At 43.5% G+C, this 24,405-nt stretch overlaps 1 protein-coding gene across 5 annotated transcripts in view; it reads right to left on the reverse strand.

Moving 5' to 3' along the window:
* Window positions 1–1,739: 1,739 nt before the first annotated feature.
* SGMS1 (sphingomyelin synthase 1) overlaps window positions 1,740–24,405 on the reverse strand; it is a 477,679-nt gene continuing 455,013 nt past the window's right edge. For all 5 annotated transcript variants that reach the window (XM_073685501.1, XM_073685499.1, XM_073685502.1 and 2 more), the window contains 3 exons: window positions 10,928–11,081; window positions 9,748–9,914; window positions 1,740–5,613 (listed from right to left, as the gene is read on the reverse strand). In XM_073685501.1, coding sequence (XP_073541602.1) covers window positions 5,437–5,613; window positions 9,748–9,914; window positions 10,928–11,081 — 498 coding nt within the window. In that variant the 3' untranslated portion in view covers window positions 1,740–5,436. The remainder of the gene's footprint in view (window positions 5,614–9,747; window positions 9,915–10,927; window positions 11,082–24,405) is intronic.

The raw sequence follows: 24,405 nt of genomic DNA on the forward strand, positions 1-24,405 counted from the left end.
GACTCCCCAGCAGGAGCAGTCTGTGACCACCCTTAGCCGAAACAAATCGTTGCAAAGCAGCACAGGTAGGTACTTCGAAACCACCTGCTGGTAAATTCTCAGCCCCATAGCCAAAACCCCCAAAGTCCAGTTAACCCCTTTGATGCTGTGCATTTTACCTTGCTATATAGCCACAGACCGGTCCGAGTGCCCATGCTAACTCCAGTTTAATGTCCAAGGCACCTCTAATGGGCATGCGAGTATCAGACCTGAACCTTGCAGCAATGGAAAAAGGTGATTTAGGATTATTCACGTTTTCATTATCATGTGGATGGCCAGGTTCATGACATCGCCATCTTTAATGCGGCAGTGACCACCTATTTCAGCAAATTAATGCAAAACGTAACATTTTCATATTCTTCAAACTATTCCTGAGTAACTTGTGCAAAGCTCAAGGTGAAGACATGCCCTTCAAATTTCATGAATCTGAAATATCTCTGGCATATTGCAAAAAAAAAAAAAAAAAAAAAAAAAAAAAAAAAGGCCCAATTTATTGAGGACCTCCCTTGAAACTTACAGGACCTGCTGCAAATATCTTATGGACTGATCCATGAAGACTAGTGTTGCGCACGTCTGGCTTACTGCACCACTTCAGCGGTTTTGTTTTTTCAGCGCTGGAGTGGCGCTTTAAATGTAATTCCCAGCCCCCGGTCGTATACTCACCCTCCGGCACCGCTCCGGTCCTGCAGAGCCACCCTACAAGACTTGTATTGAAAAGTGACCTACACGCCACTCCAAGAAACACTGGAGCTGCTGGCAGGTCACTTTTTGCCGGAAACCGATAAGAGTGACGCTGGAAAAAGATGAAGGAGGAGGTAGGTGAGAATGAGACATGCAACAGGGGAATTACAGTTAAAGCACCACTCCAGCAGTGCAATAAAAAACCGTTGGAGGTGTGCTTTAATGAAGGGTTCACTGGAGAACGATGCAGCAACTTTATTAAGAGAAGCACACCACTTAACGAATTAGGCACATCTCAGTGGCGTGCACCTCACAAGAAACGCTACAAAAAAAAAAAACTGGAGTATTTCTGGAGTAAAAAACTGCAACTTTTGGTGAATTTGACAGGCATGCGTAGTGACACCCTGCCCCACCAAAGCCCCCTCTTAGCTCTGCCCATTTTGACAGTTTCTTCAACCTGGTGTGAAAATGCCAAGTGTCACAAAATTGTAGCCCAACTCCACCAGAACATTTAAAAAAGTGCTCATTATTACTGGTGGAACACGCTTTATTGGGACTGTAGCAGGGATGGACAAATTACAATGAAGACAGTCGTGACTTAAATATAAATATACTTTAATTAACAGTTCTGGAGACGACGGGACAAAATAATGGTGAAAACAGATACGCTTGGGAAGGTAGACCAAAAAACATTGGAGCAAACAATTTGAACAACATGTTTAGAAAGTTTCTCTTTTTTATATTAAGTCAATAATAGAAGACACCATAAATAGACAAAAGACATTTCCGATCCATACTGCCCAGCATTAATGGTAAGGCTATGAATACAAGCACAACACGGTTCAAGTGTTCCATTTGCCTTTCCTTTTTTGTCACCTTTTTATTTTCAAACCAATGAGTTTGTCATTTTTTTACAGTACAAATATCAACTTGTGAATACACAAAACAAAAGGAAAAACACAGAAGAAAACTCTGTTTTTACAGAAAATACAGAATAGATATATATGCGAATATATATATCAATTATAGATAGATTCTTCATTCTTAAAAAACTACTATATCCTGTACATTGGCAATCATATAATCAAATACTTTTTATCCTTTTAAATAAGGTTAGAGCGAAAACACAGGTGCTCGAATAAAACAGAGATAACCTGACTATCCTGGAGTATCAAAATCTAAGCAGGACAATGTGAAAATGTACAAATGGGTGGAGTTCATTATCAGTAGCACCCAATAATACACAATAATAGGTTCTGTGCTATTCTTATGTGTGTGGGGGGCACCTGAGCTTTAGCCAAGTCACAACAGGATCAAGTGGTGCGTTTTACGTACAGTGAACGCCCATGCTTTATATTACTTGCGGAGAAGCCTACCTCAGCAGGAGCAAGTAAAGCATGACTGCTACCACATCAAGCTGAAACGTCCTGTAGGGTTATAGGAGAACTCAAAGAAAATCAATATAGATTGAACTGAAAATGGAGTGTGTAGGACTAGAATTTTTTTCCCGTTCCAGAACCAGCACCACTTTTGTCCATGGACTGTGCCTGGCCCTTCAGTTCAACGCCCATCATGTAAACAGGGCTGAGCTGCAATACCACAAACAGCGCATAAGAAAAAAAGTGGCGTCGATTTGGAAGGAAAAAAAAAAAAAAAAGTGTTGTATTAAATATCCAATGGTGCTTTTAGACGTGATGATATTGGCGAGTTAATGCACCATCGAGTACCGATCGACTATACGCAAGCTGTTTGGGGTTTGTGTTTACACAGATCCAACAAAAGAGGATGGGGACATAATTATGTAACCTTATGGATCATGTTATTAGCAGCACATCCCCCGTTTATGCAGGGCGATGCCTCACCGATCATTTTCTTTGCTTTTCGGTCACTCAACAAATGAGCGCTTTGCACGGCATGTTTACACAGGCGTATAATCAGAACCGTGCGTCCCTACAAATGCTCGTGGGCAGATTATCTGCGGGTCTAAATGCACCAGTATAGTGGAGCAAAGTAGTTGATTTGATTAATCAGCAGAGGACGAAGACCAACTGGAGTCAGAATATGCTAGGATAGCACGGAGCTGCCAGACAATTATGACAGTGCTGCCTTTAGGAGAAATATGCAGCAACTCTCAACAAAAGCAGCCTCAAAAGGCAAACACTATGGAGTTTCATCAGGAATATGAGGCCTGCGGGAATTGGATGTTTCGCCCCCAGCAATTAGCCCCCGCACATTTCATCCCCAGCATTTGGCCCCCAGGATGTTTTGCCCACGCACATATCGTCCCCAGTTCGCAAACGTCTGGGGCCGAAACATGCGGGGGCGAAATGTGCAAGCGCGAATCTTCCTGGGGGCGAAATGATAGGGGCAAAATGTGCGGGGGCGAACTGATGGGGGCAAACTGCTGGGGGCGAAACTTCCTATAACTGAGGCCTGCATGGTTTTATATTTTTTTTTCGCGTAAGGGTTATGTGCACACAACATCTTTAAGAAAAATGAATTTGTTACTAGTGATGAGCACGAGTGCTCTTTATTAGAGTTTGCCTAGGGTGCTCGGGTATGCACCGAGAATCGCAGGTGCTCGAGAGACATGTTCAAGTCCCCACGCCCGCATGTTTCACAGCTGGTAGACAGCCACAAAACATGTGGGGATTGTCTGACATACACTGGCAATCCCCACATGTTTTGCGACTGTTGCCAAGAGCCGCGAAACATGCGACCGTGGGGATGTCACTTGTGCACCTGCGATACTCTGTGCATACCCGAGCACCCTAGGCAAACTCTAGTAACGAGCACTTGCGCTATCACTAGTTAAGTGATTTAACCATTTCAAAGGTTTCCAAAACCTGAAGCAGTTAAAAGTGGTATGTGCACAGCAATATCGTTTTAACATTGCTGTGCACCATGTTCAATATTTGTGTCGCTTTCTCAGACATGTGCACATGAAGCCTTTTTTTCTCTTTAGAGGCGAAGCTGCTTCAGGAAAATGCCAATGATTGTTTTCCAGAAGAGACTTCATCAGTGGTATTGCCATTATGCTTGCGCTGCGAAATCTTTTACTCTATGCTGTGAAGTATAGAGAGCGGGTGACTTCCCAGCCAAAGCCGCACGAAGAATGAGCATGTCACTTCTTTTAACCACTTCAATGTTTCCGAACCCTGAAGCGGTTAAAAAACATGACATAAGACGGCACAGCAATGTCATTTTGACATGACTGCGCATTAGGTGCATTGTATGGGGCCACTTTGTCAGGCAGACTCAAGGTGTAATCCACCTGAAAAAACATGCTGTGCGCACATACCCAGAGGTTTTCTATATGTATAATCCGTATATTTATACATTTTGTGGAAATTCTCCATTACTAAATGAACTCCACCCATAACCAAATATTTAGTTTTTTGGTACAAGTGTGAAAGATCAGAAATTGTAACACAAAAATTTAAATATTAACTGCTTTTCACACGGGTTTTTTTTTTTTTGGTTAAAAAAAGCAGTTTACAAAAAAAAAAAAAGTAAGCTATGAATTTAAGTTGTAGATTTACAATTTGAAAAGTGTCATTTTTATGCTCAGAATAGATCATATTAGACAATAAAATATGCAATAAAGTGTTTTCTATACGTGTGAATGCAAAATATATGTAATAACATCTCCATATATATCTATAGAAGATTTCTTATCAATGTGATATGGAATACTTTATTCAAAATTAAAATGATTTAAGACTGCCGACTGACCATACAATCAAGACGAGGAAGGCACTAGAAACGTTTACAAATCTCTCCTCCGATTAGATCTTCTCTGATATGTAAAAATCTTTAAATGTTCTCTATCAACATCAGTTTGAAAAATAAATGTAGGAAATACTTAGAAAAAATTCACTTTACAACAGAGGTTATTTCATATTTTTTTGTACTTTGACGTTGCTAAAGATTTTTACAAAACCATTCATTGTCATTGTTTTTATTCATTTTTAACAGAGCATTGCTGCGACAGGTAGAAAGATTGGAGAAAGCAAAGCTGCAGTCCCACAAAAAAAAAGAAATCAAAAATTACACAAAAACAAAACGAGGCTCTACCACAAAGAACAGTGAAGTGATGAGTGCACTTGACAGCGTGAGTCAGAAGAATACATAAACTTGAACCACATAAAGGATAGATTTTAACAAAAATAAAATATTAAAAAGTATTAAAAAAAAAAAAAAAAAAAAAAGGGGGGGGGGGAGGAGGGGGGAAATCTGCTAAAGGATAGCTTCTTACTTTTGTGGGGCTGCAGCACAAGATTGTTCAGATACTTCAAAGCCTTCATAGAGACACTGTTTAGAAAATGGCTTTGAGCCCAGTATTTAGGGTAAGTGGTATGAAATTATGTTTTCCAAAGAAAATAATGCTTTGTTCCCAGACATGACTGGAAAGACGCACACAGGGTATAAAATCTTACTGGTTTATGTGGTTTCTTCATATACAAACAAGCATGGCTATGGAGAATGTTGTTCCCACGTGGGCAGGAGATTGTATACGGTCCATGATAAGTTGAAGTCTGGTTTGTTTCCAACGTGGGTCCTTTGGAGAGTAAATTATCACAGTGCTGACCAGGTAAATGAACAGGTCAAGGTAAGTTAACAGAAAGAAGGATGGTAGGTGTTTGCGTTTATGGCATTGACCAAGTTCTTAGCACTTTTGAAAGCATCCGGACAACAGTTTGACTTTTGCAGTAGTTATGCTTTATTTATTAGTCTGCTATATGCCGCCTGCCTAGTAGGCAGCAATGACCAAGGGATGGGCCAATGATAGGACCGAGGTACAACACCGTGAACATTGCTTTCGAAGTACTGGAACGGTCTGTACCACCAGACACGCGAGAGGAGGTTCAATGGCGAAGCTTCTTTTAGCACCTGCAATGAAACAAAAAAAGGACAGTATATTTATAAAAACAAAAACAGTATATAAAAAAAAACAATATACACACATATACATACATACATACATACATGTGCTTCTCACTAAACTAGAATATCATCAAAAAGTTAATTTATTTCAGTTCTTCAATACAAAAAGTAAAACTCATGTATTATATAGAGTCATTACAAACAGAGTGATCTTATTTAAGTGTTTATTTCTGTTAATGCTGATGATTATGGCTTACAGCCAATGAAAACACAAAAGTCATTATCTCAGTAAATTAGAATACTTTATAACCGCTTGAAAAATGTTTTAAAATCTGAAATGTTGGCCTACTGAAATGTATGTTCAGTAAATGCCCTCAATACTTGGTCAGGGCTCCTTTTGCATCAATTATTGCATCAATGCGGCAATGTGGCATGGAGGCGATCAGCCTGTGGCACTGCTGAGGTGTTATGGAGGCCCAGGTTGCTGTGATAGCAGCCTTCAGCTCATCTGCATTGTTGGATCTGGTGTCTCATCCTCCTCTTGACAATACCCCATAGACTCTCTATGGGGTTAAGGTCAGGCGAGTTTGCTGGCCAATCAAGCACAGTGATACTGTTGTGTGTAAACCAGGTATTGGTACTTTTCGCAGTGTGGACAGGGGCCAAGTCCTGCTGGAGAATGAAAATTCCACCTCCAAAAAGCTTGTCGGCAGAGGGAAGCGTGAAGTGCTCTAAAATTTCCCGGTTTCCTTGAAACCCCTTTAAAGAATATTTCTTCTATTCTTTAGGCCCCAAATAGACAGAATCATCCACGATTTGTGGTAAAATATCTGTATTACAATGATTTAGATGGTTTCCATAAGGTAAAAATTAAAAGGGATTTTTTTGCACATATTAGAATGTTGCTAGAAACTTTTGTTCTGATATGTCAGCTACAAAGCTGCCCACAGATCACAGCATTTCCATTGCCCTCTAGCTATGGTCTAAGCCAATTTTTTCTTTGGGTACCTATTGGTAATTGTGTGGGGTGTCACTGTAGTCCTGGGATGCAGAGAACACATTACTTGTGTGGTTCGTGTATGTCCCTTTAAAAATATCTCATGATAATGTCCAGAAAATCACTTATCACTGATTTAAATACAAGAAAAGTCACAGATGACACAAATCAGTTACAGTCAAGAGAAAGAAAAGGGAAAAATGTAAATGTGCAGAACCCAAAGGCCTAAGAAATCTCTGGTAGAAGAAAGACTACAGGGAAGCAAAAAATGCTCCCACACACAGTGTGCCCCCTCCAGACGAAGGGATGAGGGGCCTCCTGTGGTCTGGATAGATCCTGTACAGCCACCTACTTACTGATGTTTGCTGGATCGACAGGTCACAGATTTAGAAATGCCACTATTATGAATCACAAATCGTTCATTTATAGGGATCTAGACTAGAAAGTCTTCTTAGTGGAGTGATGAACCTGCTCCATGTACACATGTCTGTCTTGTTTATTTAATAATTGCCTCGACAATGCAATCTGGAAACAAAAAAGCAGCCCTCCCGCTAACCCCCCGCTTCAACCTTGTGAAAACAGTCGAGACAGAACAAACCACATTCTTTAGAGGGAAAAGACAATTAAGAACTTTTTGTACAAATTGATGATGGGAATCAATGAGAACTGAAAGTCTCCACAAAACTTGTGACAAATGGACATTACAATCCTATAGAACTGCATCTTGGGGACTAAAACTTTCTTCAGCACAACAACTTAAGTCATGAATTCTGATGGTCAGGGTAGAACTGGAAAAAGGGTCGTTAAGTGGATCGATCACAACATTTAAGGGTATGTCGGTATGGTGACTTTGTCAGGCATTTTCTGCCTGGAAATACCCCTGAAAAAGCGCTGTAAAAAAAAATGCAAAAAAGAGTGCACATAAGCTTTGCAGCATAAAAACAACTTGCAGTGCAAAAAGCGGGTGAAAGAAGTATTGAACATGTCACCAATTTTGTCAGTAAAGGTATTTCTAAAGGTGCTATTGACATGAAATGCTCACCAGATGTTGGTATTAACCCATCCAATCCACACAGGCAAAGAAATCAAACCAAGGATGTTGAAGGTTTTTTTGGGGTTCTATTTTTACAACCTCAATTGTTCAGCAAAAACGATTCTCCAGGTCAATATCAGACATGTATAGTTTTACTTTTATTTTTTATGCCTCAGAAATTTGTATTTAAAAAAAAAAAAAGGTTGGTATGTGCCACTGTTTAGCGAGACCCATCAATTTTCTCTTTTTCTATCAAAGGAACTTGTTTTGTTTTTTTTTGCACGGTAAGCTAGTGCTTTTAGTTAACCATATTCAGGTATATACTATGTTTTGACAGATTTTTGTAAGAGGTGCAACAGAAAAAAACAAAACATCAATTTCAATCCTCTTTAATGACATTTACCGTTCAAATCAAATGTTACAGCACCAATTTTGTTTAATTTTTTTTTTAGTTCTCCCCTTAGAGAAACTAAACTGGCAATCGTTTTGACGGTCCCTGGCTGTCATAGCAATCCATTGGCTCATAGCGACTGAGTCGCAGCAAGGCCAATGGACACCCGAACAAACACCTCCAAGGTGGACTGGGGCCTGGGGCCCTTAAATGTGTCTGTCAGCGATTCGACCACTGCTGTTAACCTTTTAAATGCTGTTATTAGCGGTAGCACTGACAGCTGCTTTGTAATTTCGCTGGCATCTGCCTCCCGACAACCTGTCTCGCTCCATGAATTAATAGTATGTGATGAAGCATTAAGAGGGTTAATGAAATCAGCATTACTCAGACTCCGCAGGTCCAGCAGTGCCTCTCTGCGCTGGTCTTTGCTGACAAGGTGCAGAAGTGCAGTCACAAATGCATATGAACACTGCAGTCAATCACTGAGGTTTCAACAGACTTGTAATATTTTCATCAAGATATGAGAAAAAGCATGGCACTTCTGAGTATACTTTGCACAAGTAGGGCCCCAATCCGTAGGTAGTATACAAGAAAAACTGGCACTCGTTGGCTTCATTCAAATCAATGAATTGTAATTGCATATAGATTGTCCAGAATAAATAACATTCTGGACATTCTATATGCAATTAAAATTCATTGATTTAAATGAAGCCAATGAGTTCATGAGTGTTTCTTGTATATTTTTATCAACATGACCACTAAGCCCAGTGATTGACTGTAGGTCAAGCTGTACCCATGACGTCACCACTGCAGCCTGTCAGCAAAGACCATGGGCAGCGCGAAGAGGCAATGACCTGTGGAGTAATGCAGATATTATTACAGTATTTATAGCTAGTATAAACCTTTAGTCAGGAATCTGCAGCCGGGACTTACTCTTCACGTTCAATCCGTACGAAGGCGGGGACAGTGATGCTGGCACTGATTGGGCGCCCGGCACCACATGTCACAACAACCACACGATAGCTCCAGGACCGCGAGTGCCGACACTGCTAGTTTGGGGCCGGCACGGGGGGGGGGCAGAGAATATAGGTTTTTTTATTTTATCGGGGCCAAACAATTAGTTCAAGAAGTGGTTGTCCTAGTAGTGGAGACCTCCTTTAAACTGAGCATTTTAATATTAGGATGTGAAACGTTCAAGAAGGTTTATAAAGTCTGATATGGATTTTTATAGTAAATACTGCAGCATCATCAGGTCAAAGACCTATTTAATAATTTAAGCAGTTTACAGTGTAAAATCTAGTCACTGATCTACTTTAAAACCCAATACTTAAAACCTGAAAGAATTATGATGCCACTGCAGTTAACCCCAATATGTCACCCTACCTTGTCAAAATCATAAAAGGTCCACGATTATTAAGGCTGTACAGGCGATTTCCTTGCCATAACTAACAAAACTGAGACCCTATAGCATCAATCATCCTATAGATGTGAATGTTATTTCTGCAACACGTAGCTGGATCATTGTAAAACCTACTCATATGAATGAGGGGGACACCGAATTTTCTGCAACAAATTTATACCCTTACAAGCAGCCAAGTTAATTGACTGGCAAGAAACAATAGGACAAAAGACAGAAGGGGTGAGAGAACAGTCAAATATGAAAACTGAGATTTAATGGCGAGTAATGGACCCACGAGGGGTAGGAGAAGGTATACTTACTTGCTGGTTGGCCATTGTATGATACCACCAGAAACACCTGGATGTGATGTAATATGCGACGACAACATCTACAGTGTAGTGGTCATGTGCTAAGAGAATACAGAAGACCCCAACAACGCTGAGAAACCAGCAAATCCAGTGATACCACCAGAAACGCCGCGGAGAATCTAGTGAAAGAAAAAACATCTCCAATGAGGTCTGTGGTCCAGGTTACAGCAAGTCAAAAGAGTCACGAGAAATATTTCTAATATTTAAATACCAGTGAGGAAATACGAACACACAAAAGGGTTTCCCCTTGAATGATACACTACATGGACAAAAGTATGACACCTACAGGAGCACGTGTGACCTCCCAGTCTACATCCATAGGCATTAATACGGAGCTGGATTCCCCTTTGCAGCTGTATCCACTCCCACTTATGTGGGAATTTTTTATTAATTTACATAGAAGAGCATTTGTGAGGTCAGACACGGATGTTGGATGACAGGACCGGGTTTCATTACTTCCATTCTCATTTCATCCCAAAGGTGTTGGATGGGATTGAGTTTGGGGCTCTGTGGCACCGCTCATGTACTTCACACTAAACTAACCCAACCATGTCCTTATGGATCTCTGGGGCTCAGACATGGGAAACAGAAAAGGGCCTTCTTAAACAGTTCCCACAAAGCTGTGAAGTTACGATTGTCCAAAGTGTCTTGGTATGCTGAAGCTGGGACAATGGGGCCTAGGCCACAACCTAGAAAACAAGCCCATTGCATTATCCATCCTCCACCAAAACACTTCGTAACCTTCTCCTGGAATTCGACAAAACCAGACTCGTCCATCAGATGCCAGATATAGAAACATGATCAATCACTCCAGATTCCAGTGTTGATGGCTTTACCGCACTACATCTGACTCTTGGATTGTGCTTGGTAGTGTAAGGCTTTCATGGAGCTGCTCGGTAATGGAAACAAGCTCCCATTGCACGTTTTTTGTGCTGATGCAAATACCAGAAAAAGTTTGGACTTTGCAGCTATAGAGTCAGCAGAGACTTGGTGACTTTTCATCACTGTACCCCTCAGGGCTCGGCGACCCCGCTCTAACTTTACATGGTCTGTAACTCCTTTAACACAGCAGAAAGGTACAAACATGTATAAACAGCACAAATATAAATAATAACAATGCTGAATTACTTACACTCTTTTATGAACATATATGTCAGTGTTAACATGACTGTGTGGCCACTGTACAGGTAGTCCCCACACATGGTGTGAGCTCCTGTGATTGAAAGTCCACCTCCTGCAATCATCTTTAAAATCCTCCTGAACTGGGCCTCCCAGTTGCCAAAAAGCTGAAAAAAAATACATTTTGGTTATTTTACAATTATGTGTAAAAAAATATATATATAAATATTTGAAAAGTGCAATAGAACAATCTCAAGGACAACCAAAGCTTTAGCCATATACAATGCACGGCTATAAACTACTCCTACATCACAGTATATACGCTGTGGCAGAGGGTCTATAGGGGGTACAGGGATGGCACATGTATACATTTTCCTTATGCTGGTTTATTAATATGGTTGTATCATGCGAAACACGTTATTCCGGACATATAAAAATTAGCCCTGCTGCCATTTTCATTTTGCGCTGACAGATGTCCTTTAAGATGCAGTAGGGGGCACTAGTGAGAGGCTTCACAATGTGCACTGCGTGTCTTTCTATAAAGCCGTGAGCACTGGAAACAAACCTAATGTTCAGAGTTTGTTTCAGATCAGTAAATTGCACATAAAGACGAGTCCTCCTCACCACAGAGGTCTCAGATGTGCACACCCATCGGTAATATGTGGTAGGAGCGGAAACCCAGCTTTACATAGAGCGATGGTTATGGCGTGCCATCATTAGCTTATTGTACAGAACAGCATGAGATGCTAAATATTAGAGAGACAAGATAGGACAAGATCAGGTATCTTTCTAGAAGTCACACTGAATAACCTTATCACATCTGCCTAGAAGAAAAAGGAAAAAAGTCTTATTCTATAAGAAAGAACACAAGAGTGCACGTACCAACGTAGTTCTGCCAAACTGTACACTGACATGCTGGTTTTTAACCTTTACAGTATGTTCCCGCGTGCCTTATCCACTTTGACGGTAATGCAGACGTGAGGTCCACAGTGTGTTTTGCCAATTTGACAGCTGTGGATTTTCTGTTCAGAGTGGATAAGATTTAGTTAAGCCAGTGCCTTTCTACCTGACGTACTGCCATGAAATGTCCATTGGGCGGGACAATGACAAAAACCCAATCAGAAAAAAACAGCACAGATATACCATAGATATCATGTAGGCAAACATACAAATGTTTCAGTTTCTTAAAATGTATTCCAGTCCATAAAAATTACTACTATTCTACTGATGGGAGATAATTGTTAAATCAATGTAGGTCCCATCACCGAGACATTCACCAATCACCAGAGTGAGGAACCGGTGCCCATGTTCTCCGCTGGCCACAAGACCACAGCCAGGAGCAGCTGAATGGACTGGTGGCTTGGACACGTACCATGCTACTTTATTCTAAAAGGCCCCATATACAATCGATAGCTATTGGCCAAACAATGGTTCAGCTGAACGGTCGGCAGGCAGCTAGCTCTCCCCAACTGCCCATACACAGGAGTGGTCACTCTGCTGATTGCTCCCGTGTTCTGTAAGATAAAGTCATTGTCAGACTGCTCTGGCAGCAGCTTATCTTGCTGAGAACAGAAGTATCAGCAGTCCGAAATCTGACATGCCAAATCTTTATCTACATCAGGGATGGGGAACCTCTGGCCTGCAGACCTTTTCTGCGGCCCCTGGGCAGATTCCCAGGGACCGCAGCCCCGTTTTACTGGTCCTTTAAATCCCCACTTGCAATGCGAGCTCACAAATGCCAGGGCCAGCATGAGGACGTACTTTGTGGGCAATGCGCTCCAGTCCCGCAGATGGAGAGCAGAGGCAGCCCCACTGTCCCCAGTAATGTCTATGCCTCCAAAGGGATGTCTATGCCCCCCAGCCTCCCCAGTGATGTCTATGTCACCCAGCGTCCCCTGTGATGTATATACTGCAGCCTCAGCATCTCCTATGTGATGTATATACAGCAGTCCCAGCGTCTCCTATATGATGTATATCAGGGACGTCAAACACGCAGTGGGCCAAAATGAAAAACTTGGACAAAGTTGCGGGCCAACTAGTATACAGTATAATGGGCCCCACAAGGTCATCCATACTGAATAATAGGCCCCACATAGCTTTCCGTACAGAATTATGGGCCCCACATAGTCCTCCTTATAGTATGATAGGCCCCGCATTACCTTTTATACAGAATAATGGCCCCACATAGGGGTGGTGGTCCTGGTATCGAGGGGCAAATATAAATCACCCTGCGGGCCAGAGTTTGACGTGTGATGTATATGCTTTACAAAACTTATTACAAAGAGTTGATTGTGCTCCAGACTGATGCAAACCTTGAAAAGCAGTTGTGAGGAGCAACATTCTCAATATCACCAAATATCAAAGCCGCACCAAAGAGAAGCAGCTGCAGCCAGCACATTAGGGGCCAGTTATTTAACTGTTTGGTCAAATATAGTAGGGTGATTTTCAAGTTGATAATTTTGTGCAGCCCCCGAATGATGGTAAAAATTTCCAAATGGCCCTTGGCAGAAAAAAGGTTCCCCACCCCTGATCTACATTATCTGTTGGGGATGAGTCGGGGGGCAGTCATATACATTAAGCACCAGTGGGTTCGTCTAATGTGTTTGGGGGGCCTGAAGTTTATGGCACTTGCTAAGATAGGTGTATTGCAGAGCGCATTACAAAATGTATCTTCAGTGCCATAAACTAGAATAGGCCAGTAGCACTCCGTGCATTCAAATCCTCCAGGGCACAGTAAATATCTGTTCTGGTGATCGGTGGGATCCACACCAATATAACAATCATCACCTACGTAGTGGATAGCTAAAGAATACACCCAAACCTCCTATTCATGACAGATTTCTTTGTGCAGTATTTATGTTATGGAAGGTCTATATAAACAAATTCTCCAGTAGGTTCCAAACTCATCCTACCCATTAAGGATGACGTAAATGTTGGAAAAGGGCGGCTTGCACCTAATCTATACTCCATCACATGTGCATAAACAAATGTTAAGATTATGCTCAATATCTACAAAGTGAAAAGCCTGTACATCGCAATCATTGCTCCAGCAATTAAGACTCTTGTTACTAATTACATTAATTGGATGGAAAGTTCATTCTAATCAAGACCAGACTCTGCATTCTTCATTAGTCTGCAGAATCTCCATCAATGGAGGGACGCCGGCCTCTGCTCCTCGATAGGGCGGATATGTTGTGCTTATGGAGTGAAGTTACCACAAGCTAATTGGCATGTCTGTGGCTTCATTGAGACCCGCTGGTTCACTGGTAACAGACCGCGCCTGTTGTGGTGACGCTTCTCCCCAGGCCATGTGTCGCTTAGTGTACAGAACCTTATTCTGCTACCTTGTGGTTGTTTAGTCATTAAACAAATGGTATTTCCTCCTTTCCATCAAAGTGAAAGCACTGCAGCCATCTCTGACACCTTGGCTCAGTGCGGTAGGAGGCAGCATATATTGGATGTACATTGGTGTACACCACAGCTGGGCGGCCTCAGGGGACTGATCGGCCGCGCTGAACGCTGTGTGCTTCTCCAGGATCACACAGGATTGAGAAGGAGGTGCCAGGTCCCCGGAGAGTGCAGATTGGAGAGTGTTTCACATGTAATGAGCGCTTCTAAAGCAATTTTTCCTCTAAGCCCCTGAGGATAATACCCATAACCCCGGCTGTGCTGTAATCAGAGCAACACAATCACAGGGTCCACAGTGTACAGAGACGGCAGTCATGATGCAACACACAGCTCCATCCTGTCTGATGACGGGCAACCAAACTAACAGCCAGCTAAGCCTCGCAGCAGCGCCATGACGCCATCCTGTTGAACATGTACTACTGGACACGCAGGATACAAACTAAGCAACATGGTAATCTTCTCCCTGGTCCCCTAATATCATGTCGTCATGCTCGCTCCACCATCCAACGTATTACTATGGAGATAGAAGATGATGCGGAAGAAGAAGAGAATCTGGCATCAGTATGGCCATTGCTCTGGTGATTCTCGGAAGTGTCGTTTTTACGCCAGGCACTGGACAGTAATGTAATACAGGAAAACTAACTTTCCCAAAGCAGCATAAGCGCTTAAGAGGGAGTAGCTCAAGATCAAAAATGGGTAAAATTGCAAAGTGCTTGTAAAAACAAGAAGCTTTGCAATTTAACCCTCAGTAAAAATCCTCTCAGTTCTCATGAACAGATGGATTTTTAATTTCATAGTGTGACGCTCATTGTCTAGGTTAATGGCCACTCAGCGTGATTGGTTACCTAGGTAAGAAGCATGCAGTGTGAGCGGACTGTCCTACTGCCTGCTCACACCTCTCTGTAGCCGCCAGGGTTGCTGGATACAACCAACCTCCGACCCCATGTGCAGATGCAAGGAGTTCTTTTGTAGCAGGTCTGATCTGTCAATCTTCATCTTCAGAAAACCCTTTTGAATAATCTGTTAGGGATGAAAATGATTTCCAATGGTGACCAGTAGAATTGTGAATGCAGCTCTGGATTATAGTAGAGGATGCTATTTTGAGATGAAAGTATTGACAAGTTTCTTAAAATTTTAAACAGCTCATTTACACAGAAGATGTAAGAGATTTGTGCTCCAAAATTAACACATTTTCGATGAAATTCCTACTTTCATCCATTACTGTCCAAGTACAGACCAGGATGTCCAGGCTGGCTGCGGATCTCCTGAGCAGAATTCAACAGCCTCATATATGTCTTCACCTGCGGCAACGCTCTTATCTGAGGCCGTGCCCCATCTTATGCCTCCCTGAATGAAAATACCTCCAGAAATTGCTGGTTTCCAAGAGGTTTTCAGCAGGTTTGGTGCTGCTCAGGAGATTGCGATATGAGTTTGGGAGGACTCTCTTATCCCGGGTTATATCATGAGGTACTGTGCAAATGTCCCATTTGTTAGAATAGGTCACATGCGCAATACCAGCCGATCATGCACAGGTCTCGGCAGGTGTGTGGGGTCATATCGCCATCGGCCCCGCTCACGTCTGATGCGGACGCGAGTATCGCAGGCTAGTGCTGGATAACACATCAACTCTGGAGAGCTGGCAGGTAGTCAGTGGCCCAAATGTCGTTTCACCAATAAACTTGGAAACGTAGCTGCATCCTGTGCGCCGTCTATAGGATTGGGCAGCATGTATGGGTCTGCCAACGCTGGGGCCCTCTGTTAGCGACAGGCTCTACATTCACGTGTACGGCTCAGACTGTGGTACTTGATGTAAAACATTACGGGTAAGTGATACAAAATACACAAGTGACACCAAGAACTACAGAATAATGCAACGTGTGAAAGGAAGGCTGTAATGTCTTAACATTGTATGCACAGTAGTCACAATGGCTACTGGGTGCTCTCTGCTGTACCTTGTGTCTTAGATCAGTGTTCTTATTCATGCACAGATCTGGTTATAGACAGGACAAGAACTATTTGCACATCCCTAATTGGGTCTTATAATATTAATAACCTGCTTCCGATCCACTCATGAAAGGGCAACACAGGATACACTGCTATGTGACAGTGCTACCAATGCCCAGGGTAAAAGGGACTCTCTCCTGACAGAGGAACCTGGGAAACCATGTACAGTGGTGGCCAAAAGTATTGGCACCCCTGCAATTCTGTCAGATAATACTCAGTTTCTTCCTGAAAATTATTGCAATCACATTCTTTGGTCTTATTATCTTCATTTAATTTGTCTTCAATGAAAAAAAACACAAAAGAATTGTCCTAAAGCCAAATTGGGTATAATTCCACACCAAACCTAAAAAAGGGGGTGGACAAAAGTATTGGCACTGTTTGAAAAATCATGTGATGCTTCTCTAATTTGTGTAATTAACAGCACCTGTAACTTACCTGTGGCACCTAACAGGTGTTGGCAATAACTAAATCACACTTGCAGCCAGTTAACATGGATTAAAGTTGACTCAACCTCTGTCCTGTGTCCCTTGTGTGTACCACATTGAGCATGGAGAAAAGACAGAAGACCAAAGAACTGTCTGAGGACTTGAGAAACCAAATTGTGAGGAAGCATGAGCAATCTCAAGGCTACAAGTCCATCTCCAAAGACCTGAATGTTCCTGTGTCTTCCGTGCGCAGTGTCATCAAGAAGTGTAAAGCCCATGGCACTGTGGCTAACCTCCCTAGATGTGGACGGAAAAGAAAAATTGACGAGAGATTTCAACGCAAGATTGTGCGGATGGTGGATAAAGAACCTCGACTAACATCCAAACAAGTTCAAGCTGCCCTGCAGTCCGTGGGTACAACAGTGTCAACCCGTACTATCTGTCGGCGTCTGAATGAAAAGGGACTGTATGGTAGGATACCCAGGAAGACCCCACTTCTTACCCTGAGACATAAAAAAGCCAGGCTGGAGTTTGCCAAAACTTACCTGAGAAAGCCTAAAACGTTTTGGAAGAATGTTCTCTGGTCAGATGAGACAAAAGTAGAGCTTTTTGGGAAAAAGCATCAACATAGAGTGTACAGAAAAAAAAAAAAAAAGAGGCAAAGAAAAGAACACGGTCCCTACAGTCAAACATGGCGGAGGTTCCCTGATGTTTTGGGGTTGCTTTGCTGCCTCTGGCACTGGACTGCTTGACCGTGTGCATGGCATTATGAAGTCTGAAGACTACCAACAAATTTTGCAGCATAATGTAGGGCCCAGTGTGAGAAAGCTGGGTCTCCCTCAGAGTTCATGGGTCTTCCAGCAGGACAATGACTCAAAACACACTTCCAAAAGCACTATAAAATGGTTTGAGAGAAAGCACTGGAAACTTCTAAGGTGGCCAGCAATGAGTCCAGACCTGAATCCCATAGAACACCTGTGGAGAGATCTCAAAATGGCAGTTTGGAGAAGGCACCCTTCAAATATCAGGGACCTGGAGCAGTTTGCCAAAGAAGAATGGTCTACAATTCCAGCAGAGCATTGTAAGAAACTCATTGATGGTTACCGGAAGCGGTTGTTCGCAGTTATTTTGGCTAAAGGTTGTGCAACCAAGTATTAGGCTGAGGGTGCCAATACTTTTGTCTGGCCCATTTTTGGAGTTTTGTGTGAAATGATCAATGATTTGATATTTGCTTCATTCTCTTTTGTGGTTTTTCCTTGCAAGCAAATTAAATGAAGATAATAAGACCAAAGAATTTGTGATTGCAATCATTTTCAGGAATAAACTGAGTATTATCTGACAGAATTGCAGGGGTGACAATACTTTTTGCCACCACTGTAACTGAACTTGACCTCGCCTCCAAGTCACTGTCTAATTTCTGTGCTCTTGCCAATAAATCTCCTTTGTGGTGTTCATCTTCATTGTATGAAAGTGAATCTATTGTGTGGAGGTTGTGACTCGCTCTCAGAGCTCGGGACATATTTTATATGAAGGAGAAATTAGCAGAATATTAACAGCTCGGAGAAACCTTTATTAACTGGGAAAAGCAGGTTTATGGAGTCTGGCAAACATCTGTAAGTGCTGAGGCCACAGTCATTTTTCTATATCACATACCTACTGGCCTTTGCTCTAGAAAAGCGGTCAGCAACCTTCAGTATAACAACTAGTGTGGAACTACAACTTCCAGCATGCCTGTGGCCATCAGGACATTGTCTAAGAATACTTGGGGGGTGGGGGAGACATGATCAGCAATGTATAATTTTCTCAAGATTGTAGGTAGGTTTATAATGCAACCTGAGGATGCAGATATTTGGGGGCCTCACTCAAATACCTTTCGGTATACAATTATATGCTATAACCCCTTTCACAACTTTACTGTTTCAATGCATCTAAAATGAGAAATGAAGTAACTTTGCAATAAATAATTGTAACCATTCTCTTTTGACAGCTCAAACACAAACCAATGCGTCTCCATGGTAACAGACAACAGTCACACTCCTTTATGACAACGTAAGTACGGGGGGGGGGGGGGTAGCAAGAAGTGTAAAGGCCCCGTCACACATAACGAGATCGCTAGCGAGATCGTTGATGAGTCACGTTTTGGTGACGCAATAGCGATCTCGCTAGCGATCTCGTTATGTCTGACAGGTAGCAACGATCAGGCCCCTGCTGTGAGATCGCTGATCGTTACAAAGCTTCCTGGACCATTCCTGGGTCGTTGCGCTCCCGCTGGGCAGTGTGCATCGCTGTATTTGACACCTTGTCAACGACCTCGCTAGCGATTCAGAACTGAGACACATTGAGGTGCATAAATTGGACTTTTCTGCGTTCATCGTCCCTGATTGGTGGTCGCTACTGCGTCCTTGTTTTTTCAGATCCCACCAGCGTTCTCCGGCTGTGACTCCACTTTGAACAAATCAGACATCTTTAGCGAAGTAGGTATTGTTTGGGGTCTCAAATGAGTTTCCATTTTTTATTTATTTATAGGACATCTACCAATTATCTGCTATCATTGTGTAGCACCCCGAGGGTTCGGTTGCTACAGAGGTATTGCATCTCACCCAGATGTGCGATATCTCACTTCCAGGTAAGGATAGAGTGTGGCTCAGGACCCTAACACCCACATGCACTACACCACATTTCCGGGGGACAGCTCGACGGTGCTCCCATTAGTTATGCAGGCACGAGTGAGCATGTCCCTGGCTGGAGTGGGGGGAGGGAACACCTAGAGAAGGGAACCCGGTAGTGTGTGCGTGGGGGAAGTAGATCCTGGGTGCACTCTGTACAGGAGTATAAAGGGAGGCACCATCTTAGAAAGAAAGAGAGTTGAGAGAGGAGAAGACAGGGAGCAGAGCTGCTTTATGGGCTCTGCTCCACAGGCAGGCCCTGTCAGGAGGCCTGAGCCTGGAGGAGGAAGAGGAGCAGACTGGGCTCCAGAAAGGAAAGAGGGGACCCCAGGGGTGTGGACTGGCTGGAAGCCACCATACGCCCGCCGCTACCTGAGTAGGGGGGTCAGGTCAAGAAGATGGGAACCGGATCCCAAATTAGTGGAGGAGAGAAACTACCCTCAACTAAGAACCGGAGGCTGCGACATTACATGTGGAGCAGCCCCTCACCACACCCGCTAGAAAGGCACCACATAGGACCTGGGAAACGCAGGCCAACGTTTGCCCACCAAGAAGGTCCGAGGCAACTGGACATAAGCGTGGTCACTAGTGGGGTTGAAGACCAGAAACAGGGGACATAAAGGGGGTCCTGCAAAGCACTCCGGAAAGACCTGGGAGTTGACCGAGCCCCTCGCCTGGTGAGCACAGCGCGACACAGGCGGCCACCTCTGCAGCGGTGGCCTGGAGCAGTAACCGAGTAACAGTGAGTAAAGACCCTGAACTGCACCACCAAGACTCCGAGTTGTCTTTGTTGCGCTCGTGTACCACCATCACCCCCATCATCCATCCGCGCTGCCCTGAGGCCATACCCCTCCCGTTGGGGGTTATACCACCACGCTGCACATCCTTATACACCTGGCCTCAGTGGACTGTTCTGCAGCGGCGGCTTCAAAGCCGCACTCAACGGGTGGCGTAGTCGATCACAGAAACAACAACTACCAAGACTGCCAGCCACTCAGTTTGACTCCCTGGGCACGGACCGGGTCACCGCCACGAGACTACTACCCCCATCTGATCCGGATCCGGGTAAGCTCCCCCGTGCGCGCGATGCCGCGCAAAGCAGCAGGCCCAGGGGCGCGTCAATTGCTCTTCAGGGAGGGAGGGCTTGGCTTCAATAGCGATCTCGTTAGCGATCTCGTTATGTGTGACGGGGCACCAGGACCGTTAAAATACTGGCAGCAGTTGTCGCGGCAGGTCTTCGCATCATGGGTGTTTCTGCCATGTCCCACTGGTTGAAGGCCTGCAATTGCAGGATCGTTTGCACGCTATTCACCGAGCTCCACTTCCCCATTGGCTCGGTCCACAGAGTCCACAAAGCCAGGCGGACAGTACGTAATTGCATCACGTCGACAAAGAAAGTTTTGAAGCGTGCAACAGGCCAAAAGAACAGTCTATTGATTTAAGCTTCATGTTAATTGGCGTATGAAAAACTCTGAAGCGGTTGGCCACGACAGCGTGTCAGAAAACGTGCTGTGTGGGTGTGTGTGCACGAGACCCCTAAAATATCTGCCCATGCAAAAGCATATATATACAGATAGAAGCCAAGCCCTCCCTCCCTCCCTGAAGAGCAATGATAGCAGATAATTGGTAGATGTCCTATAAATGAATTAAAAATGGAAACTCATTTGAGACCCCAAACAATACCTACTTCGCTAAAGATGTCTGATTTGTTCAAAGTGGAGTCACAGCTGGAGAACGCTGGTGGGATCTGAAAAAACAATGACGCAGTAGCGACCACCAATCAGGGACGATGAACGCAGAAAAGTCCAATTTATGCACCTCAATGTGTCTCAGTTCTGAATCGCTAGCGAGGTCGTTGACAAGGTGTCAAATACAGCGATGCACACTGCCCAGCGGGAGCGCAACGACCCGGGAATGGTCCAGGAAGCTTTGTAACGATCAGCGATCTCACAGCAGGGGCCTGATCGCTGCTACCTGTCAGACATAACGAGATCGCTAGCGAGATCGCTATTGCGTCACCAAACCGTGACTCATCAGCGATCTCGCTAGCGATCTCGTTATGTGTGACGGGGCCTTAAGACATCTAGAATAAAATGAAGGCTGGAGTCCTCACTGGAGGGTTGCAGTGTTACCATGGAGATACATTGTCTACACAGGAGCTGTAGAAACAATAACTCAAGAACATTTTTAATTAAGACATATTGCAGAGCTGCTTCATTTTTCATTTTAGAGGCATAAGATAATTTGGTAGGGAAGGCGGATAGCACTTTCAGGTAGTAGTCGGATTGGCTGATGCAAGCAAATGATCCAGTTTAATCAGTTAAAAAAAATGTGACACCAATTTTAAGCACAATATTATACAGTTTGTCCCACATACAGAAGCCTTAAAAAGTCACTTTGGAGTTGAAATGGTTCCTCACTATAACACCATCTACAGACACACACATACAGCAATTGTCCAGTGTGTATAGATGTGTATCCACAGGGGCGCCACATCCTGGAACTGCAGGAAAGTGTCCGTACAAGTATCCGATCACCAGAGGGAGGGTGAAATGAGAAGTAGACCCTAAATACCATCGTACAGCCCACTTCCTTCCTGCTCCACCACTATATTAATAAACCTCTAAAAACATTTACTTTGGATTGGATGGCCAACAGACTAGAAAAAAAAAAACTAATTTCAGCAATAAGAAAAAAAAAAAGCAAAACTGCCAAATCTCAAAGGATACAATCATTTTATCATAAAGGGAATTAGGGCCTAAATAATACAAACATAAGGAAATGCATGGTCTACGGTAACTCCAGGTACTTCATGATTTTTTTTGGGGGGAGGGAGGGGGGAATTTATTTGGAGAACAATACATCTAAGTGTAAGGAACCCGATATTGTGCGGCTGACAATCTAACACAGAAGCTTTCACGCTTCACCAGGGCAGGGAATGAAGCATTTCTTTATATACAAATACTGTACATCTGCACAAGAAATCCATTTTAATAAATACTTTCAATTACTTTGCTAGAAAGGTTATGTGGAGACTAAGTAGATGGGGTCTGCGGCCACTGATTGTGTCAAAGATTCCCTAATATGCCTCTGATATTGTATGAACGATGTCATTGGGACACAATTGGCAACAGATTCACCAACATGGCTCCAAGTTTCCAACGTTTTAACTTTACGTGTCTTCTGGCGCCTCATAATCAAGGCCTCTAATGTGGCTCAGCTACACAACGGTACAAGCTGTGCGCCAGGTCTCCCTGCGGTAAGATTTACACTGACTGATCCAAGTGCTCACAAACCGTCCTGATTATAGGTAGTGGGGTCAATCAGGCATTTCATTTTCAAATATCATTGAAAGATATTAGAAGAAAGTAAACTACAGGAACAAAAAGGCGATAGGTGCTCGCAGGTATAAACGCTAAAGCCATAACCATAAAAAACCTGTACAGAAATATTCCAAAGTTAGATTGGCCAAGCGTCTGACAGTCTAATGTGATGGGTTCTTTTTAAGGCCCCCGTACACCTGTTTGTGGTGGTCCTTTTTATTTAAGAAAACAATGGTCAGCCACAGATTGGTTATTAAACTCAACGCTTATCGTCAAAAATGGCATGCTAAAGCATCTGACTTTCTAGGAAAAGTTGGGTCCAAATTTCCATGCTTTGACATCACAACCCTCTGTGATTAACGTGCGAGATGTTGTGCCTTGAACTAAACCAGCACGGCCACGTCTCTTAATAAGCAGTTACCTATGGACATCACCATCAGAGGTTACTGATCTGTAAGGGATGCGGCAGACTTGGTTTAGTTTAAAGCGAGACCTCGTGATAAGACACAAGATCTCGCGCTCTCAGTACGGGGAGAAGCGGAGGCTTGTGGGGTGACTATAGGGAAGCAATAAGGACACTTCTGGGCATTCTTGATAATAAATATTATTTAGTTATGTTACCTAACCAGGTCACTGAGTGCCCACGGATATCTGATTGGAGGGTTTCTAGGATGTGTCGTTTTGGACGGCATGAACATTGAGGCCCTACTCTTGTACTCAAGAATGACAAAACGCTACTAAAACTTAAGAAGTGTTGTCCCCATTAAAAAAGCCTCTCTCCATAGGCTGCGGTAGCTGTAAAACAAAACCTACGGCTGTGTTCACACGATGCGTATTTCATGCGTTTCCGCGGCGTTTTTGCAGTTGCGTAAACGCCGCGGAAACGCATGAAAAACGCATTGTAGAAGGGAAGCAATGTTCCCCAATGGAAATCCGCATGTGCTGTGCCCATGATGCGGATTTTTCCGCAGCGTTAACGCTGCGGTCAAAAATCCGCAGCATGTCAATTAATTTTGCGGAAACGCGGCGATTTCGCCGCCATTGACTTGCATTAGAACGCGCCAATTCCGCAAGACTGCATTTGTACTTGCGTAATTGGTGCGTTCTAATGTGCGGATGGTACCCGGGTGTGGAGGAGAGGAGAGTCTCATCCACACCCAGGTACCATTAAAAAAGCTGTAAAAAAAGAATAAAATAAAAAATAAATGTATTCTTACCTTCTGTCGGCCCGCGCAGCGCTCCCGCTTGGTTCCCGGCACTTGCAGTGAGTTGTAGGACCTGCGCTGACGTCAGAATCATGTGACGGGTCACGTGACGCTGATGTCGGCAGGTCTTTCAATTCAAAGTTGCCGGCAGCCGGGAGAACGGATTGAGCAGGACAGCGCGGGCCATCAGAGGTAAGTATATACACTCTCTCGGTTCACACTGTATAAATCCATGCTGTTTGCATGGATTTATATAGTGTGACCTAGTTGTCAAGCACTTTCCAGGTGATGCTAAAATCGCCTGGAAAGTGCTTGTCAATCTGCATGCGGAAACGCATGTGAATCTGCATGTGGATCCGCATGTATTCTGCAGGAAAAACGCATGCACAATCTGCATGTGTTTTTTCTGCCAGGGAGATGCAGAAATGATGCAGAAATTTTCTGCTTCATTTCTGCATCG

Source organism: Phyllobates terribilis, unplaced genomic scaffold (genome assembly GCF_046119375.1).
Source record: "Phyllobates terribilis strain yellow unplaced genomic scaffold, ASM4611937v1 Scaffold_5__5_contigs__length_657084704, whole genome shotgun sequence".
Lineage (NCBI taxonomy): Eukaryota > Metazoa > Chordata > Amphibia > Anura > Dendrobatidae > Phyllobates > Phyllobates terribilis.